The sequence below is a fragment of the Tyto alba genome, unplaced genomic scaffold (genome assembly GCF_018691265.1).
Source record: "Tyto alba isolate M040663 unplaced genomic scaffold, T.alba_DEE_v4.0 Super-Scaffold_8, whole genome shotgun sequence".
Taxonomy (NCBI): Eukaryota; Metazoa; Chordata; class Aves; order Strigiformes; family Tytonidae; genus Tyto; species Tyto alba.
The window spans coordinates 19,518,330-19,535,348 of record NW_024881329.1 but is presented as its reverse complement, the minus strand read 5'-3'; the positions used below and the strand labels follow the sequence as shown (position 1 = coordinate 19,535,348).

The 17,019-nt window shown below is 44.3% G+C and overlaps 3 protein-coding genes across 3 annotated transcripts; all 3 read left to right on the top strand.

The window, feature by feature from the left end:
• The first annotated feature begins 4,132 nt into the window (after positions 1–4,132).
• On the top strand, positions 4,133–7,980 carry LOC104362666 (olfactory receptor 1052). The gene is made up of 3 exons (XM_042784890.1): positions 4,133–5,062; positions 6,921–6,955; positions 7,938–7,980. The coding sequence occupies exons 1-3, from the start codon at positions 4,142–4,144 to the stop codon at positions 7,978–7,980; spliced, it is 999 nt and encodes a 332-aa protein (XP_042640824.1). The 5' UTR covers positions 4,133–4,141.
• Positions 7,981–10,272: 2,292 nt separating this feature from the next.
• On the top strand, positions 10,273–11,271 carry LOC122152519 (olfactory receptor 1038-like). The gene has a single exon (XM_042784889.1). The coding sequence runs from the start codon at positions 10,273–10,275 to the stop codon at positions 11,269–11,271; it is 999 nt and encodes a 332-aa protein (XP_042640823.1).
• Positions 11,272–14,986: 3,715 nt separating this feature from the next.
• On the top strand, positions 14,987–15,940 carry LOC104362665 (olfactory receptor 8I2). The gene has a single exon (XM_032994021.2). It carries the CDS (start codon positions 14,987–14,989, stop codon positions 15,938–15,940), a length of 954 nt encoding a protein of 317 aa, XP_032849912.2.
• The last annotated feature ends 1,079 nt before the right edge of the window (positions 15,941–17,019 follow it).

Sequence of the window (17,019 nt, the reverse complement as noted above, 5' to 3'; positions counted from 1 at the left end):
GGTTGTGCTGGCTCTGGTCTCTGGTGTCATTGAAGGTCTCCTGCTGGGCTCCAGCTGCTCCTCCAGAAGGTCATGGCATCCTGTAAGTCCTGTAGAGTTTCTGCCACCTCTTTGACGAACTGAATCACACCATTGGAGTTGACAGACTGGAAGAAAAGCTGGGACTCTTATTGCTCATGTGTAGGTCCATAGGTCATGCTGACCTGGAGCAAGGTGAGCCCAAACCCATCCCATGTCTCCTTCTTTCAACCAGTTCTCTACAGTCTCAGAAATACTGATGGAGAACTTGTCTGTTCATGTGAGTATGTGTGGGGCTCCTCTGGAGATGGCAAACCCTCCTCCAGGCTACACTGAGTCTATTGAGCCTTCTAATTCCACCTGAAGACACCACAGGACATATGGACACAGGTCTGGCAGATACGCCACAAGATGTAGGGAGACCTGTGCCCTTTTGGGGAAGCAGGGGAGATGTATGGTGGGTCTCAGATAGTTCTGGATACCCATGTCTGAACAGCTGAACCACCACCTTCATTTCTGACTGCAAAGAGAGCCTAGGCAGTTGGCTCACATTTCTGTGCTTAATGTTATTGACAACTGATAAATGAATAAATCCCATCTATGGATCAAATATGATCCAAATATGAACTGCTATTTAAATGGTCACTACCCATGCTGTCGGTTGAATCTAAAAGCATAGGCTTCTATTATTTAAAGGGAAAATCAGCTATACTGAAAGAAACAGTGGGAATTTTAAACTCCTGAAAATGTTCCAGATGCTGACAGAAGCTGGTATCTGTTGAGTGTGTTGAGCAGAGACAAATTACACTGAAATTACCATGAGTATGCCGTAAATTTTCTGTTAGCTAGAGAAAGAAAAAAAAAAGTTTGCAGAAAGAATTGAATTAGCACCATCTCTCTTCAAAATAGGTTGTGATGTGAAGGTTTTGATCTTGCAATAGGGGTGGCACAGCAGAATGACCTGGATCTCTACAAAAGGGAGGAAAGAATGGGGAGCTGCAATATTTCTGGAAATATCTGGAGCAGAGTAAAAAGGTTTGATGGACTATCTATCAATCATGTTCCTACCAGTGAGTAGATTGGAAGCCTTTCAGGCCAATTCATTGTCTGGAGGCTTGGGGTCAGCCTCCATCTCCTGTAATCCCAGCCATCTGCTCCAGGCACCCATCCAGAGCTAATTACAACAGCCTAAGCTGCTTGCAGTAGGTGGTTAAGATACTTGGAATAAATTGCCCTTTGGATACACCTTCTCACCTCCCCCTTGATTTTTTAGAGGGGCTTGTGATGAATAATTTGTGCTCATTGGGATCTCTACCTTTTCTGCCACTTAAGGCTGCCAAGTGTTGTAACAGGTTATTGATATTTGTGACAATAATTAGCACAGGATTTTGCATCCTCTGCATATATAGCTGAGACTTTATTAGTTTAGACTGTTGTGGCTCTCATGAATTTACATCAAGGAGCCAGCAGTATACAATCAAGATTCCCTCCTCTTAGAGACCTGAACTGTAGCCAAAGCCATGACAAACACTTGCTCCCTGAGGAGGGGTGCCCGTAGCCCACAAAGACCTGCAGAGACACACATAAAAGCAACACGTTGCTGCAAGCGAAGAACTTCATCTGATGAAAACATGCAGGAGGCTCTTGAACGCTCAGGAGAGACATTCCCACTCATCTGGAAGCTAGGAGGATGGCTTCAAGGGTTAGGCCACCAGATTTGCTGTGCAGATGTCCTGAGCCCAGAGAGTCATCCAAAGTGGATGAGACCTTGCAGCTGGTAAGAGGAGGTGACCCCCAGCCAGAGGTAGGTGTGACCATTCCCCAGAAGGTCCAGGTGAGTTCTGCTGGAACTACCCTCCTCTAGTGTAAATCACTGCAGCAATGTTACCTTTGGGGACGCTGCTCTGATTTACACCAGGTGAAGCTTTGCTCCTCTGTGTTGGTTAAAGAAGATGAAATATTCCTGCTGGGATACATTTCAGTATTTTGAAATGAAAAGATCAGAAATCATGGTGCTTATGGTATTTTTTAAGGAGCCTGGGAGAAGAGGAGAACACTCTCAAAGAAAGATTAACCCACTCACTGACCCTGAAATAAAGTGATATCCACTTTAAAAAGTAATGAATATTTCTACAAAGACATATTCTGCTGATGGAGAATGGTTCTTCAATGAGTCTTCTGATCCTGGCACTCATCTGGTGGAGTAAGACAGATATTCATTTTTAATCCTGTAAAAATTTAATTGCTTTATTCTGAACTTTCATGTTATCAGGGACAGAAACCTGCATTTTCATTAGGGCAAGCAGCTTAACTAGGTGACTAAACTTAGGCAACTGGAGTAGAGTGGGTTTGGTTCAGCACAGCTCCGTGGTCTCATCTGTGGTGTTGACTCCTCTTCCAGCTGAAAGGAGAGGCAGGAGCTCTTGGGGTTTTGCCTGCTGAAAATCCAGGCTGGGTGAGGAGTGGTTGGAGAGCAGCCCTGTGGAGAAGGACTTGGGGGTGCTGGTGGGGGGAAAACTGCCTGTGAGCCAGCACCGTGTGCTCACAGCCCAGAACCCCCCCGTGCCCTGGGCTGCAGCCAGAGCAGGGGGGGCATCAGGGCCAGGGAGGGGATTCTCCCCCTCTGCTCCGCTCTGGGGAGACCCCCCTGCAGTGCTGGGTCCAGCTCGGGGGCCCCCAACAGCAGAAGGACACGGAGCTGCTCGAGCGGGGCCAGAGGAGGCCACGAAGATGCTGGGGGGGCTGGAGCAGCTCCCCTGGGAGGCCGGGCTGAGAGAGTTGGGGGGGTTCAGCCTGGAGAAGAGAAGGCTCTGGGGAGACCTTAGGGAGACTTCCAGTGCTTAAAGGGGGGGACAGGATTACGTACTGGGGAGAGCACCAGGTGTGACCATATTTCAGGACAGCATTATGAATCCCACTTTTGCCCGGGTTTAGTTAGTATGTTACAGCTGGTTCACATTCATAAACAGTCACAGCTGCCTTCTGACACTTAAATCACTTCTGTGAATCAGGTTTCATCTCCCAGTCCACTTCTGGAAATACAAGGCATGATTAAAGTCATCAACGGTTCATGGTGCCGTGGACTGCTGCAGAACAGCGAGGGGAGCCATAAACAGGGATGTGACAGACTCGCTTATCGAAAGGCTGATTCATCATTTGTTAAACTCACATAAACTCTTTATATCAGGACCCTAACACCACAGCTAGTACCTTTGTTTGTCATGGGGAAATCAAGACAGACTTTATCGTGTTAAGTCTCTTAGTTGTATATTCTCTAGATTGTACCAAGGAAATACTTGATGCTTATCCCAGTTGAAAGTAACAGCTTGGGGCCCAAATTTTGCTCATGGTTTCCTTGGCTTCATCTCCCCAATGTTTCTGAGACTGTAATATTAAACTCCTCATGTCCTGAATGAGTTTTATGATCATGCAGCACCCTCTTCCTCTCTCCAACCCTAGTTCCCAACAAATTAGACTGTTTTGTTTTGGTTGGTTGGTTGGTTGGTTTTTAATACCTCAGTGTCTTTTCCAAAAGCGACAAAGGAAAACTACAGTATTTTCACTCTTACTCCAAGCTATTACAATTATAACCAGAAGCTGCTGCCAAAATCAGAGTTGTCTTGTTCTAGGCACCTTATCATGATCAGTTTGAAATGGGGAGGAAGGGAAATAAATGTGGATAAAGACTTAACCACAGGAGGTCAAGGGCAGAGCTGATGATTGGGTCTGTGTCACCTGAATCCTTATCTGCTGCTATATCCATCGATCTTATCAAACTGTAGGTACCAAAATGGGATCCTGTGGTACAAATGAACCTGCCCAAAGGTCTGCCCACAGTGAGAAAGACCCTTTGCAGTGACTTGCTGCAGGCGGGGGAGGTGTTTGGGAAAGCTGGGATGATGCTTTCCCTTCAGAAGGGACCTTCTCTTTCCTTGGAGGCCAAGCTCGGGGCAGATGGCTACGGTGCAGTCCATCCCACTCCAGTTCCCTAGAAATGAATGGTCTGGGTGCCCGGGCTGCACAGTGGGTAAATAAACAAGTTATCCCATTTCAATTCAAATAAATAAAGGCATGGTTTCCTATATTTTCAGGTTCTCCTTCCTCGGTAGACACAAAGCCCTGAATGGCAGAGTGGAATCACACCTCAGTGGCAGAGTTCATTCTCCAGGGCCTGAGTGTCCAAGCAGAGATGAAGGCAGCCCTCTTTGTGCTGTTTCTGCTCATCTACACCGTCACCCTTTTGGGCAATGCAGGGATAATCATAGTCATCCGAGGTGACCCACGACTCCACACATCCATGTACTTCTTCCTTTGCAGCCTCTCTATTGTTGACATCTGCTTCTCCTCTGTGATTGTCCCCAGGACCTTGGTGAACTTCCTATCAGAGAGGAAGACCATTTCCTTCATTGGCTGCATGGGCCAAGCCTTCTTGTACATCGTATTTGTGACGACTGAATGTTTCCTGTTGGCTGTCATGGCATATGACCGGTATGTGGCCATCTGTAACCCCCTGCTCTATTCCTCTGTAATAACTCAGAGGTTGTGTGTGCGGCTGGTGGTGGGGTCCTACATCGGGGGTGTCCTGAACTCCATCATACAGATGACTTTCATCATCAGGCTGCCCTTCTGCAGTTCCAATGTCATCAATCACTTTTTCTGCGACGTTCCTCCCCTCCTGGCTCTGTCCTGTGCCAGCACGTACATCAATGAGATGATCCTCTTCTCCTTGGCTGGCATCATTGAGCTCAGCACCATCTCCACCATTCTGGTCTCCTACATCTTCATCTCCTTTGCCATCCTGAGGATCTGTTCAGCTGAAGGCAGACAAAAAGCCTTCTCCACCTGCGCGTCCCACCTGACAGTGGTGACCATGTTGTATGGGACGACAATCTTCATGTATTTACGCCCCAGCTCTACTTACTCCCTGAACACTGATAAAGTGATCTCTGTCTTCTACACAGTGGTCATCCCGATGCTGAACCCCCTCATCTACAGCCTGAGGAACCAGGAGGTGAAGGATGCTCTGAGGAGAACAGCAGAAAGAATCATAGCCAGGTTCTGAACCCTCCTCAACAAAACCTGATACAGGGATCTGGGTAACACAGGGATTTGTCCCTGAGGCTGTGGACCCTCCACCCGTGGAGATATTCAAAAGCTGCCTGGATGAGGCCATGAGCAGCCTGATGTGACTGGGAGGTCAGCCCTGCTTTGAGCAGGACATAGAATAAATTTTGATCAGAAAGGACGTCTAGGAGGACCCTGGTCCTATGAATGGCAAGTTATACACATATATACGTGTGCATATATATATATATAAATGAAACATTAAATGTATATTATACTATATATTTATATATAATGCAATATATTATTGTGTTAAATGTGTATGCCAGCACACCTATGTTACTGATTTTCCTTGTTCACTCCCTAGCCTCAGTTTAGCTGGGGTCTCAGTGATTCATGGGCTGGGTTGAGGAGGCAGCTCCTGTGAAAAGCTCTTCCTGGGAAGGATGGAAACACAAGATCTAAATGGATAAACTTTGCAGATTTAATGCAGTTAGGGGGTAATGGGATATCATGCATAAGTCAAGTGAATGAAACATAAATTCTTAAATAGGTCTGTCTTTGAAACCAGTCTGGTGAGTTAAATTGCAGGGTTAAATTGATCTTTGTCACTTCTTTTTAGGCAACCATACACCTTTGTCTTTTCATTTTTTTCTCTTCTAACTTCTGCCTTTCAAAGCCTTGAAACGAAGCTCTAATTAGTTTCCTAATTTATGCCCACAGTGGTTTGTTAAAAACAAAGACAAATATATTATCAGTAGAGCTTGCATCCAGAGATTTGCACTTTGGTGTGAGGCAATGGCGAAAAGGAATTAAAAAAAAACAAACCCACAAAAAAAAAAAAAAAACAGGAAAAAAAAATGAAAAGAAAAACCTCAAACACCCTGAAACAAAAATAAATGAGGGTGATTAAAAGTCTTTATTACTTATGTAAGAAGTAACTCCTGCCAGCAATTGCAGCTCCCCCCTTTCACCATATTCTGAACAGACACTTGTGGTTGCTGTGAAAATGCAATGCCACCAGGGGACCAGTAACCACAATACTTTCTCTCCACCCCAAAACCACTTTTCTATTTCTTTAGCAGCTCATCACTCAAAGGCTAGAGGTGTCCCTGATCAAATCATGTTAACAATCTCCTCTGGGAGGGGATTTGGAGTTGATCGGCTGGGACAGAGAAGGCTTGCTGGGGCCTGATGAGGATTTGCCACCTGCAGTCACTTAACTGTCAACAGAGGGAAAAATACTCTCTAACACGGTGAAAAATAACCCAAACATTGATGTGGCCCTGGTCAGCACCTAGAATTTATTTTAAAATATTGATTGTTATTTTATTATTATTTTTTGATGCTAAAGTTACCAGCCTGAAGCTGATTCTTACTGTTGTTGGCAAGGCATGACAGTGTACATATATACCTGTCCTTCAGGTGTCCCTTCTCAAAAGTTGCATTTCGTCTACTTCTGAATAAAATCCATTCCTGTTTATATGTAAACAGCTTATTTTTGTTCCTTCTATGTACCACTGTGCTCTGTCCCAGGAGATGCAAAATGGCCATAACACTCCCTTTCAGATATCAAAAGGCAGTGCTGGATGGGGGAAATGCCAAATAAGTGGCTAGAAAAATACTGAGCAGGATTTCTTATACATCGTCACCATCTGTTGGACATTGTTGGAAATATCTTCTCCTTTTAATTTCAGACAAAACCTTCTTTTTCTTATGTGCTAGCAAGCCTTGGGTAGCTAAGTGGCTTGTCCTTGTTCAGGAAACTGAGAAATAGCATATAAATAAAATAAGACCATTGTACTGCCTCTACAGTTGGCTGATCCCATTTCTTTTTTCGGCATGAGCTCCTGAGCCTGTTAAAAATGAACAGGCAATGTTGGATGTTTGAACAAGCTCCTCACCAAGTTCCCCTTGCATTTAGAAATGATGCTTTAAACTGCACTTTTTTTTTTTTTTTTTCCTTAATGCAATTATTGGGTGAGGCTTCAGGTTGTATGGAATTTAGATTATCAAATTCCCTTTGCCTTATGAATTTCTTTTCTCTTAAATAGTCCAAGCTATCCATACACACCTGGAAATGATAATGCCAGGTATTTTAAATTATTACTTTCTACATCTATTCCTTCCTATAGATCTACAGATCACTCTCAGAAAGGAACCCTCCAGCACATCTTTACTCCTGACAAAGTTATCCCAGATTTTACAGTAAAGGCAAATGAAAAGACATAGAGAGATCTGAACTTTTATCCCATGTAGGTGAAGAATTTAATTTTCTGTTGTTGACTTATGTAAATCACATCCTCACTACCTAAATAACCCCAGGTGATCAGCTTCCCTCAGTGCTCTCGGATGCTGAATTAAAAGGATGAGGCTGCCTATATAGTCACCCGGTTCCTGGGTCAGTTTGGTGGATTCATCCTGGTGACCTTCATGGGAAGAAACCCACCCTTCGCTATGAACCGCTGAGTGCTATGTGGATAAAACTGGGATCATGCCCTACTAGGTTTGGGTTTTTTTGAACAGACAAAGAAGTGACTTTTGTCCTTCCCTGGAAGGCACTGAAGCGGTGCAGCCCCCTCTCATCTTTGGGGGCAAAGTATGGGAAGAGTTTCTGACTGAAAAATAAAGGCAGATACATTGAAATGAAAAAGAAAGTGCCTTTTTATTTTTTTCCCCCATTGTAAACATCAGCATAAACTGGAAAAAGGGAGTGCTGGATTTCTCATCATGTGCAGTCTGCACTGAGGGTTGAATTCTTCCAAGAAGGGCCAAAACAAGAAGAGGCTTTTGAATACAGATATCACACACTATGCACAGATATTGCAATAAGCTACCTTTGGGATTTTTTTTAGGACGTATGAAACTATTACAGGCAACATTTACGAGCTGGTATAGTTCAAATAACACCTTCTGATGTCATTAATTTTAAAAACCCGTCGGCTATATTGTGGCCTGGCAGTGGAGGATCTTGGGACTCTCTGGGCTTGGTGGGGGCTGGCCCTCGCTTGGTCTGACAGCTCTCTTGAGGTTCAGGTGTTATTCCCCAACTCGTTTTACCCCCGGATCTGTGAAGAATGCAAAGGACAAAGCTCTGGAAGCACGGGTAGATGTTGCGTGGGAAAAGACATAGCATACCTGCCTGGCTGGAGCCGGGAGAAACAACGAATATAAAAACTGCTTCAGTTGGACCCAAGAGCAAAACAAAATAAATCCCTGCTGTGGAAATCCCACTTCGTCCCGCGACGTCTGCAGGATCCCCCGGATTTGTGGCAGACTGTCCCCCACAGCTCTGCTTTAGGGCAGCAAAAACAGTCACCCTGAGAAACCCAGGGGGATGCTGGAGCTGTGAGCACAGGGTGCTTTTGCTTCACAATTTAAACCATCCTACTAACGGGGCTTTCTGCATTCACTAGATAGTTTGGGCTGTAAGACTCTTCAAACACCAGCTACCCAAACAGTGCTTTTTAGCTCTACAGGTCTGGCACCTTCCCCTTGTTCCCACACCGCGCTTTTGGGGATAACAGCTACCACGAGAGCAGGCTCATGGAGGTGTAACCAGGAGGACACACAGCAAGGCTTTGCTTGGCTCTAGGGTCCCAGCAGTGGCTGGTCTTTCTCCAATCTAGAACATGATGAGTTAAATCTTGCTAAACACTAATGACAGGCTGCTGGGTGAGTCCTAGGGCAGCTTGTTGAAAGGTCTTGTGCTGACTTGCCCAGGAGATGCAAGATCTTACCAAGTTTGAACAGGAAAGCAGGTGCCACAAATTAAGGCCCTTTTCCCCAGGAGGACAAGGATAAATATTTGAGGTTTGCTGGCAGTTATTTAGCAGAGCATGGACCTGCCTGTCAGCATGAATAATATCTAATCCGAGGCAGCAAGGTATGGGTGTTTAATTTAATTTATCTCCATTCTAGTCAGTGTCTTCAAGCTTCAGGGAGGTGTGATTCCTGGCGGGCAGCTATTGTGCACAGCACAAGCCTTCCACACAGCCCAGGTTTCATATCTGCCTCTTGGATCACTCCACACAAAGCAGTTGGCTTGTCAAATAAGAAAAAGTGTGGGTGAGCCTTAGTTAATTGTGAAATTCAGGTCAATTCTCCAATGGCAGTAGATGTCTACATCTAGGCAGGTGGATGCTGCCTCTGGGGGAGGATTCAGCTCCAGACCCAAACAGCTCGATTTTCATTAGTTGTAACTCATCTTCCAGCGCCGTGCGGATGTCTCAGACGCTGCTTTGCCTCCGGCATTTCTCCGTGGGCAGCGAAAAGCAGCTCTAAATCCCCATTAATAACATCGGGAGACCAGACATGTTGCTCACAGGACATCTAAAATGAGATGTCTGGATCTGGAGGTGAACCTCACCCCTTCAGCAAAGGATCATCAAATAATTATGACTTTTAAGTTTGGATCTGTTTGTCAGATGCCAGGCAGCATGCACTCCTGCTTTGCTCTCTGGTGTAACTCTGTCAAGCGATGATTAATGTTATCCAGGAAAAATCAATGTTTATTTATTCTATCTGTCATAGAGTGTGATTTTAGGAGCTGCTGATTTCTCCCCAGTGAGCAGAGAGAGAAAGCCTGAATTTATCTTTTATCTCCAAGTTAGACATCACATCTAAATCAAAGTGAGGTGAGACAAATCCCAGCTCTTATATTGCACCATCCTGAATGAGGAAAAATTATGCTAAGGAAAGTCGCATTTTCCAGTACTTTCACCTAGAATAGATCTTCCTGGGACACAGGGAAAAGATATTTATTCCTCATGTACTCGCACTGGACTGGGAGCACTTGAAAGATGACAATTAATTTCATTTTTCCAGCAGTTACTGTGAAAATCATGGATTTCTATGTGTAAATGACTTGACAGGAACTATGAGAAAGCCCTGCAGTTTATTTGTGCTTTATTCTGGCATGGTATTACCCTTTTCCTTGCCTTTAAATATCCACCGACTTCCAAGTGTGTTGCTGGTGGTAGTATGTGTTTAGCTAAGTCTGAACGGGGAGGCTGGCCTCGGGAAATTGAGGTTTTCCTCTCTCAAAGAGAATTTACCTTATATTGACTTAAAGTGGTGTAACTGCTTGATAGACAAAAATTGATATTCTTAACATTATTGACAGATTTGGGCCTATTAAGCATTTCCATTTGAAAGACATAAAGCAGCTGAGCTGCTTATATATTCAATATGGTTGAAGATAATTCTACATTTGCATCTGAGTTTATTCTCCTGGGCTTCACAAACCGAGAAGACCTGCAGGTGATATGCTTTGTCTTATTCCTTGCCATCTATGTGGTCACTCTCATAGGAAATCTGGGAGTAATTATATTAATTAGAATCGATTTGTGCCTACAGACGCCCATGTACTTCTTCCTAAGCCACTTGTCTCTCCTGGACATCTGCTACTCCTCAACCATCATCCCTCAAACCTTGGTGAATTTTTTAGTGGAAAAGAAGGTTATTTCCTTCATTAGGTGTGCCGCTCAGCTCTTCTCCTTTGCAACCTGTGCCACCACAGAGTGCTACGTGCTGGCTGCCATGGCTTATGATCACTACATGGCCATTTGTAAGCCCCTGCTCTACACTGTGGCCATGTCCAAGAGGTTTTGCACTGGGATGATGGCTGGTGCCTATTTAGCTGGTGTGATCAGCTCCACCATACACACGGTTTCCATATTTCGTCTCCCGTTCTGCCAGTCCATGAGGATCAATCATTTCTTCTGTGATGGACCACCGCTGCTAGCCCTCTCCTGCTCCGACAACCATGTCAACGAGGCGATGGTTTCTGCTGTGGTGGGGTTCAATGTGCTAAGCACCACAGTCTTCATCTTAATCTCCTACTTGTCAGTCCTCTCCGTTGTCTTGCAGATCCACTCCATGGACGGTTGGCACAAAGCCTTCTCCACCTGTGCCTCTCACCTGGTCTCTATCACTTTGTACTACGGCAGCTCCCTCTTCATGTACCTGCACCCCAGCTCCAGACACTCCTTGGAGCACGATAAGGTGGTCTCCTTGCTGTACTCTGTTGCAGTCCCCATGCTGAACCCGCTCATCTACAGTCTAAGAAACACAGACATGAAGAACGCCATGAGGAAAGCAAAAGGTAGAGTCCTCTCCACCTTGTCCATCCATGGTTCCTCATCAGCTGAAAGGAGAAGGCTACCCTGCCACGGTGAGGAGGCTTAGATATCGCACTTTCAAGAAGCAGGGACTGAGTGCACCTGGAAGCAGGACACCTGGAAAACACGTTTCTCCTTGAATCAAGGCTACGCACTGCGCTAGGAGGGACAGGACTTTCCCTGGCTGTAGCCTGAGACCTGGCAGCAACTGTGTATTGGGCAGATAGTGGTTATGCAAATTAAATGTTATTTAAATGTGACTTGAAATAAATATTATTAATTAAATATAATTTAAAAATAATAATCAACTTCATTTTGGGCTTCAGAGAATAAAAGTGAGAATGCAGGTGGTGGCTTTGCCCTGATGACATCAAACCAGTAGTGTCTGACCTCGCATGTTTTATATTAAAGGATATTGTCTGGTGATGTTTCTGCTATTAGGAGGATGTTAACTGATTTTTCCAGGAGTTTTAGCTCCAGACCACAAAGTGAGGTTACATGAAATTATGCTGTGACAGTGTATTAGCCATCAAAGCACTCATGGTAAATGGAAACAAGTCATATTTGAGCCTCTGCTCTTTTGTGAGTTTAACTAGGCATGTAAAGAGCCAGAGTGCGGGTGGGAGGGAGGATTTTAGGTCTTCCTTTCCCCCAAACAGCCAAGGTGCTGGTGGCCTGGGGTTGTCTTACAATGGTGATGGAGCAAGTGCACTACCAAGCTGTCTGTATCTGGGATTTCAGTCTGCACTATTCACCCTGCCCAAGCAGGTATTCTTAGTGGATTGTTTTGCCTTCCAGGTATTTTTGAAAAATAATCTTTGGAGTGTCTTTTTTATTGTTCTAAAATTGAATAGGGGTTATTTCCTCCCCCTCCCCCCGTTCTGTTGTTTTTTCCCACTGTACAAGCCTTCATTTTAGTCCAGTACCAAATGGGGAAGAAAGAAATTAAAAAAATAAATGAAAAAATCCCCTTCTGCCCACCTCCAGTACATCTCCAGGACTAATAGTCTGGTGTCTTCCGGCAGAAAAACAAATTTACATTAAAACCATCTAAAGCTGTCTACGTACTTCTCCATCTTCCTTCCAAATGCTTTCATAGCTTGGTATTCTCTTCCATCTGTCCCATCCTTTGTGTTTTCTAAATGTCTGGGACAAAGTTATCATTTAATATTTGTACTAATGGTTTTATAATGTCTCATCATCCAGAAGAAGCTTTCAGGAAATGTCTGGCACTCAGGATTCTTTGGAATAAAACTGGTAAATCTGAGTTAATTCTGTTATGTCCTCAAAGCAGCTATGTAAAATGATGCTTCTGAGCAAAGTGTTGTGCAGTCATCAGGAAAGTGTGTGGAAATAAATATGGAGGGAACTCCCTATGGCCATGCTCAAACCGTTCACACAGTGGCTGCTCTATTAGGTTTGTTTTCAGCACCTTTCAGTGCAATGTTAGATGATCCATCAGCTTTCCCTGTTTGTAGCAAAGGGGTTTCTTAGTGAAAGACTGAAATAGAGAAGTTTGTGATAGTTGGATAAATAAAAAGCAAACTGTCCTGGATTTGTCTTTCTGCAAGATCAGGTGGTGGCACGGGCAGCCTGGGTAGGTCTCTATAGGAGAGCTGGGCTTGGAGGTGTTGGTGCAGCTGGGGAGGTTTTTGGAGGAGAATCAAAAGGGGCTTTTGTTGAGCAGGTCAAAATAATTATCAGCTGGAGGAGGGTCCTGAGGGAGAGCGGCTTGCACAAACATCTGAGGTAATGCTTTATCTGGGATAAAACCCCTCTGCCAACCAGCCTGGGCGAGCTGCTCCCCAGCATCTCTTCTCCTGCCGTGGCTCCAACCCATCGGATGGGCTTCTCACAGAGCTGCAGGCAGCACACCTCCCAGCACCTTTCCTGTTAACCAAGCAGGTAAAAAAGGGTTTGACGTTTCCAGCCGGTCACCCTTGTCGTGCCACCTCTCACATGCTTGAAAGTGTTTTTAAGTGCAGGTGGTGCAAGAAGACCCAGCCTGGCACTTCGCTGCTCTCTCTGTTATCCCTTAACCTGGCACTTTGCCTCCACTGAGACTTGACCGATTTATCTCTTTAGCTGTTTGTAAACTTCATATTGCAAAAAATACATTAGTATTGATTAACACCTGAAAAATGTACACCAGTCCCTTTTTGTGGGAGCTGGACTGGGTGTAATAAGTTAAAAGGAGCGGATTTTTTTTTTTTTTTTAATTTCATGTTACAGTAGTAAATTTTTTTAAATTTCTGTATTCAAATGATCAATTGGCAAACCTAAACCAATAAAACTCCAAACCCCCCTAATTAATACTTTTATTTTGTTCATGTGTCTGAACAGCAGCCAGCTTCCTGCATTCCTGTTAAGATGAGAAGAAAATTCAGAATAAAAACTTGTGCTCTGTGAAGTCCTCCAGCACAGGCTCATGCTCAAGAGTAGCTTCATCTGTACTTGGCAAGATTTAAAATATTTTTATTATTATAATTTATTTGATATTTAAATATTTTTTAATATTTATCATGTTCTTAACCTTGAAGCTGTTTAAGATATGACTGTCCTCTCCAGGGCTGCATGTTCACGTATGAGCTGGTCACTACAGGTTGCCTCTATGGGATGGAAACGTGCACCTCTGACACAACTGATTTAATCCCAGCGAGGAAATTATTGTCAATAGAGAGAAATGCATGTTTGAAGGGTACAAGTCATCCAGACAGAGCTACAGCCACATCTCCATTACCAAGAGATGTTGACCAAGAAGATCTGAGGTCGACAGAGTAAAATGAGTGGCGCTGGGACTTAATTACTCCCCTGCACCCACTTCATCCTTCTGTATTTTTTTAATTCAGCCTATTCTAGGGGAGTGGATGCTGTTTCATGACTGGGATGTACTAGTGGAGCTGCAGCTAAAGGAAGCCCATCTGTGTTCTCCAAGAGCATTCATGGCGTGAACTGAAGTGCCCTAGCAGGGGTAAGGAGGTTTGCTTGAAAAAAAAACCCCACATTCCTGACCCCATCTACAACTAATCTGGGGACATTTCAGCTGAGATGTAGACACCTGTAGATAGATCGATCCTTCATCATATATTTCATCTGCAAAGGGGCTGAATGGGGGAGATGGAAATATCCAAGCTGAAGCTTTAAAAAGTTTGGTTTATACATATTTTAACATTTTTATGTGGATATTTGAGTTGGTCATAAACAGCTCACTGCAATCACAGCAAATTGTGCTGGAGATACTGCTCCATCCCTGACCCAACACACTGAGGAGTTTTTCTTCAAAAGCGGATAAATTTAGAAATTAAAAAAAAAAATTAAAGTGAATGGCTTTGCTTCATGATGAAAAGGCTGCACCAGAACTAATGAGGCCACAGAAGAGCACTGATCCAGTCTTAAAAAAAAATAAGAAAAAAAAATCCTTAAAATTTCCAGAAATCAGTGGTGAGAGTCCATATCTTCTCTCTTTTCCACATTTTGGAATGTGTTTATTTGACTTTTCACACATGAATAAATACTTTGTTATTTCTTAGCATATCATTAGTACAATGTATATAAATCATGGCAGAATTATTATCTTTTAAGATGAGTGTGTAAATAGCTCCTTCACCTCTTTGACTTCGAAGCTTGGGCTAAAGGCAGAAATAGAGTTGCCTTGTATTTGTCTAAAAAATACACCTTTTTCTCTTACATTTACTTTATGGATTAACCTCCCATGTTTCTCTCTTAGAGACTTATTTCATTGATTAATTTTATTTCTGTGCAAATTCATCTAATATGTAAAAATGATGAATGGAGAAAACGTCAGTGTTTTGTCTGGCTTCATCCTCTTGGGCTTCTCTGACGTCCCAGAGCTACAAATCACCGTTTTCACCATCTTCTTATCTCTGTATGTTTTAATGGTGCTGGGGAACCTGGTCATGATCCTGCTAATCAATGCTGACCCCCAGCTCCACACCCCCATGTATTTCTTCCTGACCCACGTATCTTTCATAGATTTTTGCCTTTCCTCTGCTATCGTTCCAAAAGCGCTGGAGACCTTCCTGCTGGGGAGAAGTCATATCTCTTTTTTGGGTTGCTTTGCCCAGATATATTTTTTCCTTGCTCTGATCATCTCTGAGTGTTTCCTCCTGGGGGTGATGGCTTACGACCGCTACACGGCTGTGTGCAAGCCTCTGCTTTACACCACCACCATGTCCAGGGCGCATTGCTACAGCATGATGGTGCTGGTGTACACCATGGGCTTCCTCACCTCCCTGGTGCACACCATCCTGGCAGGGAGGTTGTCCTTCTGCCAGGCCAGGAGCATCAACCACTTCTTCTGTGAGCTGCCCACCCTCCTGCAGCTCTCCTGCTCCAACACCCGCGCAAATGAGATCCTGCAGGTTTCTGATGCTGGGTTTAACATATTGGGCTCTGCCTTGATGATCTTGGTTTCCTACACCTGCATCCTCCACGCCATCCTGAAGATCCCTTTGGCCAAGAGGAGGCTTAAAGCCTTCTCTACCTGTGCCTCCCACCTGGCTGCCATCACCATCTTCTACGTGCCCGGGATGCTCGCCTACATCCAGCCTTGCAAGGCGTGCATGTGGGATCAGGCAAAGCTGGTTTCAGTGTGTTACACCGTCCTGACCCCCACCCTCAACCCCCTCATCTACAGCCTGAGGAACAAGGAGGTGAAGGGGGCCCTGCGGAGGTTGTGGGTGCGAAAGCTGGTGCCGCATCTATCCAGCCTTTGAAAAAGGCATTTGCAGCTCTTCAGTACTTTGGAGATAATGAAGGACTATGTGTTATCAGTCATTGTTTGTCTGCTTACAGGTAAGGCGATCACACGGCAAGCACAGGGTATGGAGAACCAATGTAACGCATCGTTCTCTTCAAACAACTTCTATTTATTTTAATTGTGGCATGAGCCTTTGATAATTAATCAAAATAATTGTCAGCACGTTCCCAGTGAAACTGCAACAGTACAATGTTTTGTGTCTAAATTGCGTTAACTGAAAATATTCCCCACAAAAAGGATGCTCAAATTGGCATTACTAATATTTCCACTGCCTGCTTGATAATAACTTTTCCCAAATGAGCTCAAAGGACTGAAGATCTGTTTAGGTCAGTGATACCTGGAGAGCTGCAATGTGGCCCCGACACTCTGAATTTTTCTAGGAGCTTTATTAAACCTGCTCTTGCCAAGGCTTTGATGAGACAGGTATCAGCAAGGTCTCCCTCGAGAAGGTGACCAGTAGGAAATAGTGGTTGTCTGCCTAACAAGGGGCTGAGCAGGCTTGCAGGATACTTCCAGGGGCGATCCTGACGAGGGGGTACGTTTATCCAACATGAGTGACCTGGTGACAGCAGGGTGGAATGTGCTCAGCCAGGGGAAGGGCCAGCTGGGGCTTCAGGGGCAATTTTTGACCAATGTATAGAAGAACCATCAGTAAACACAAAGTCCTGGTTCAGGGGACCTGGAGCCATGCTAAGGTCTTGTTGTGGGCACACATATGTTAACGTGTTGCCAGAATTGTGTCCCAGTCAAGCTCTTTTTGGGACATGTTGTCTTTACACCTACTAATCTTTTTCCTTTTTTGGATGATCAGTACCAGGTCCATGCCTCTTGTGGCAATTTGACTGAGTTATGACTTTTCTCCACATCATTGCATGGCTGAGGTGGAAGATGCTCTAAAGAAATGAGTAGGCAAAGGCTTTTTAACACATAACCAAGACACACCTTTGATATTTAGTGAACTGCACAATTCCTGGGTGAACGTGTAGCTTGTATAATGAGAAAGTGAATAAACTCTATGTTTTAAAATAAGCATCT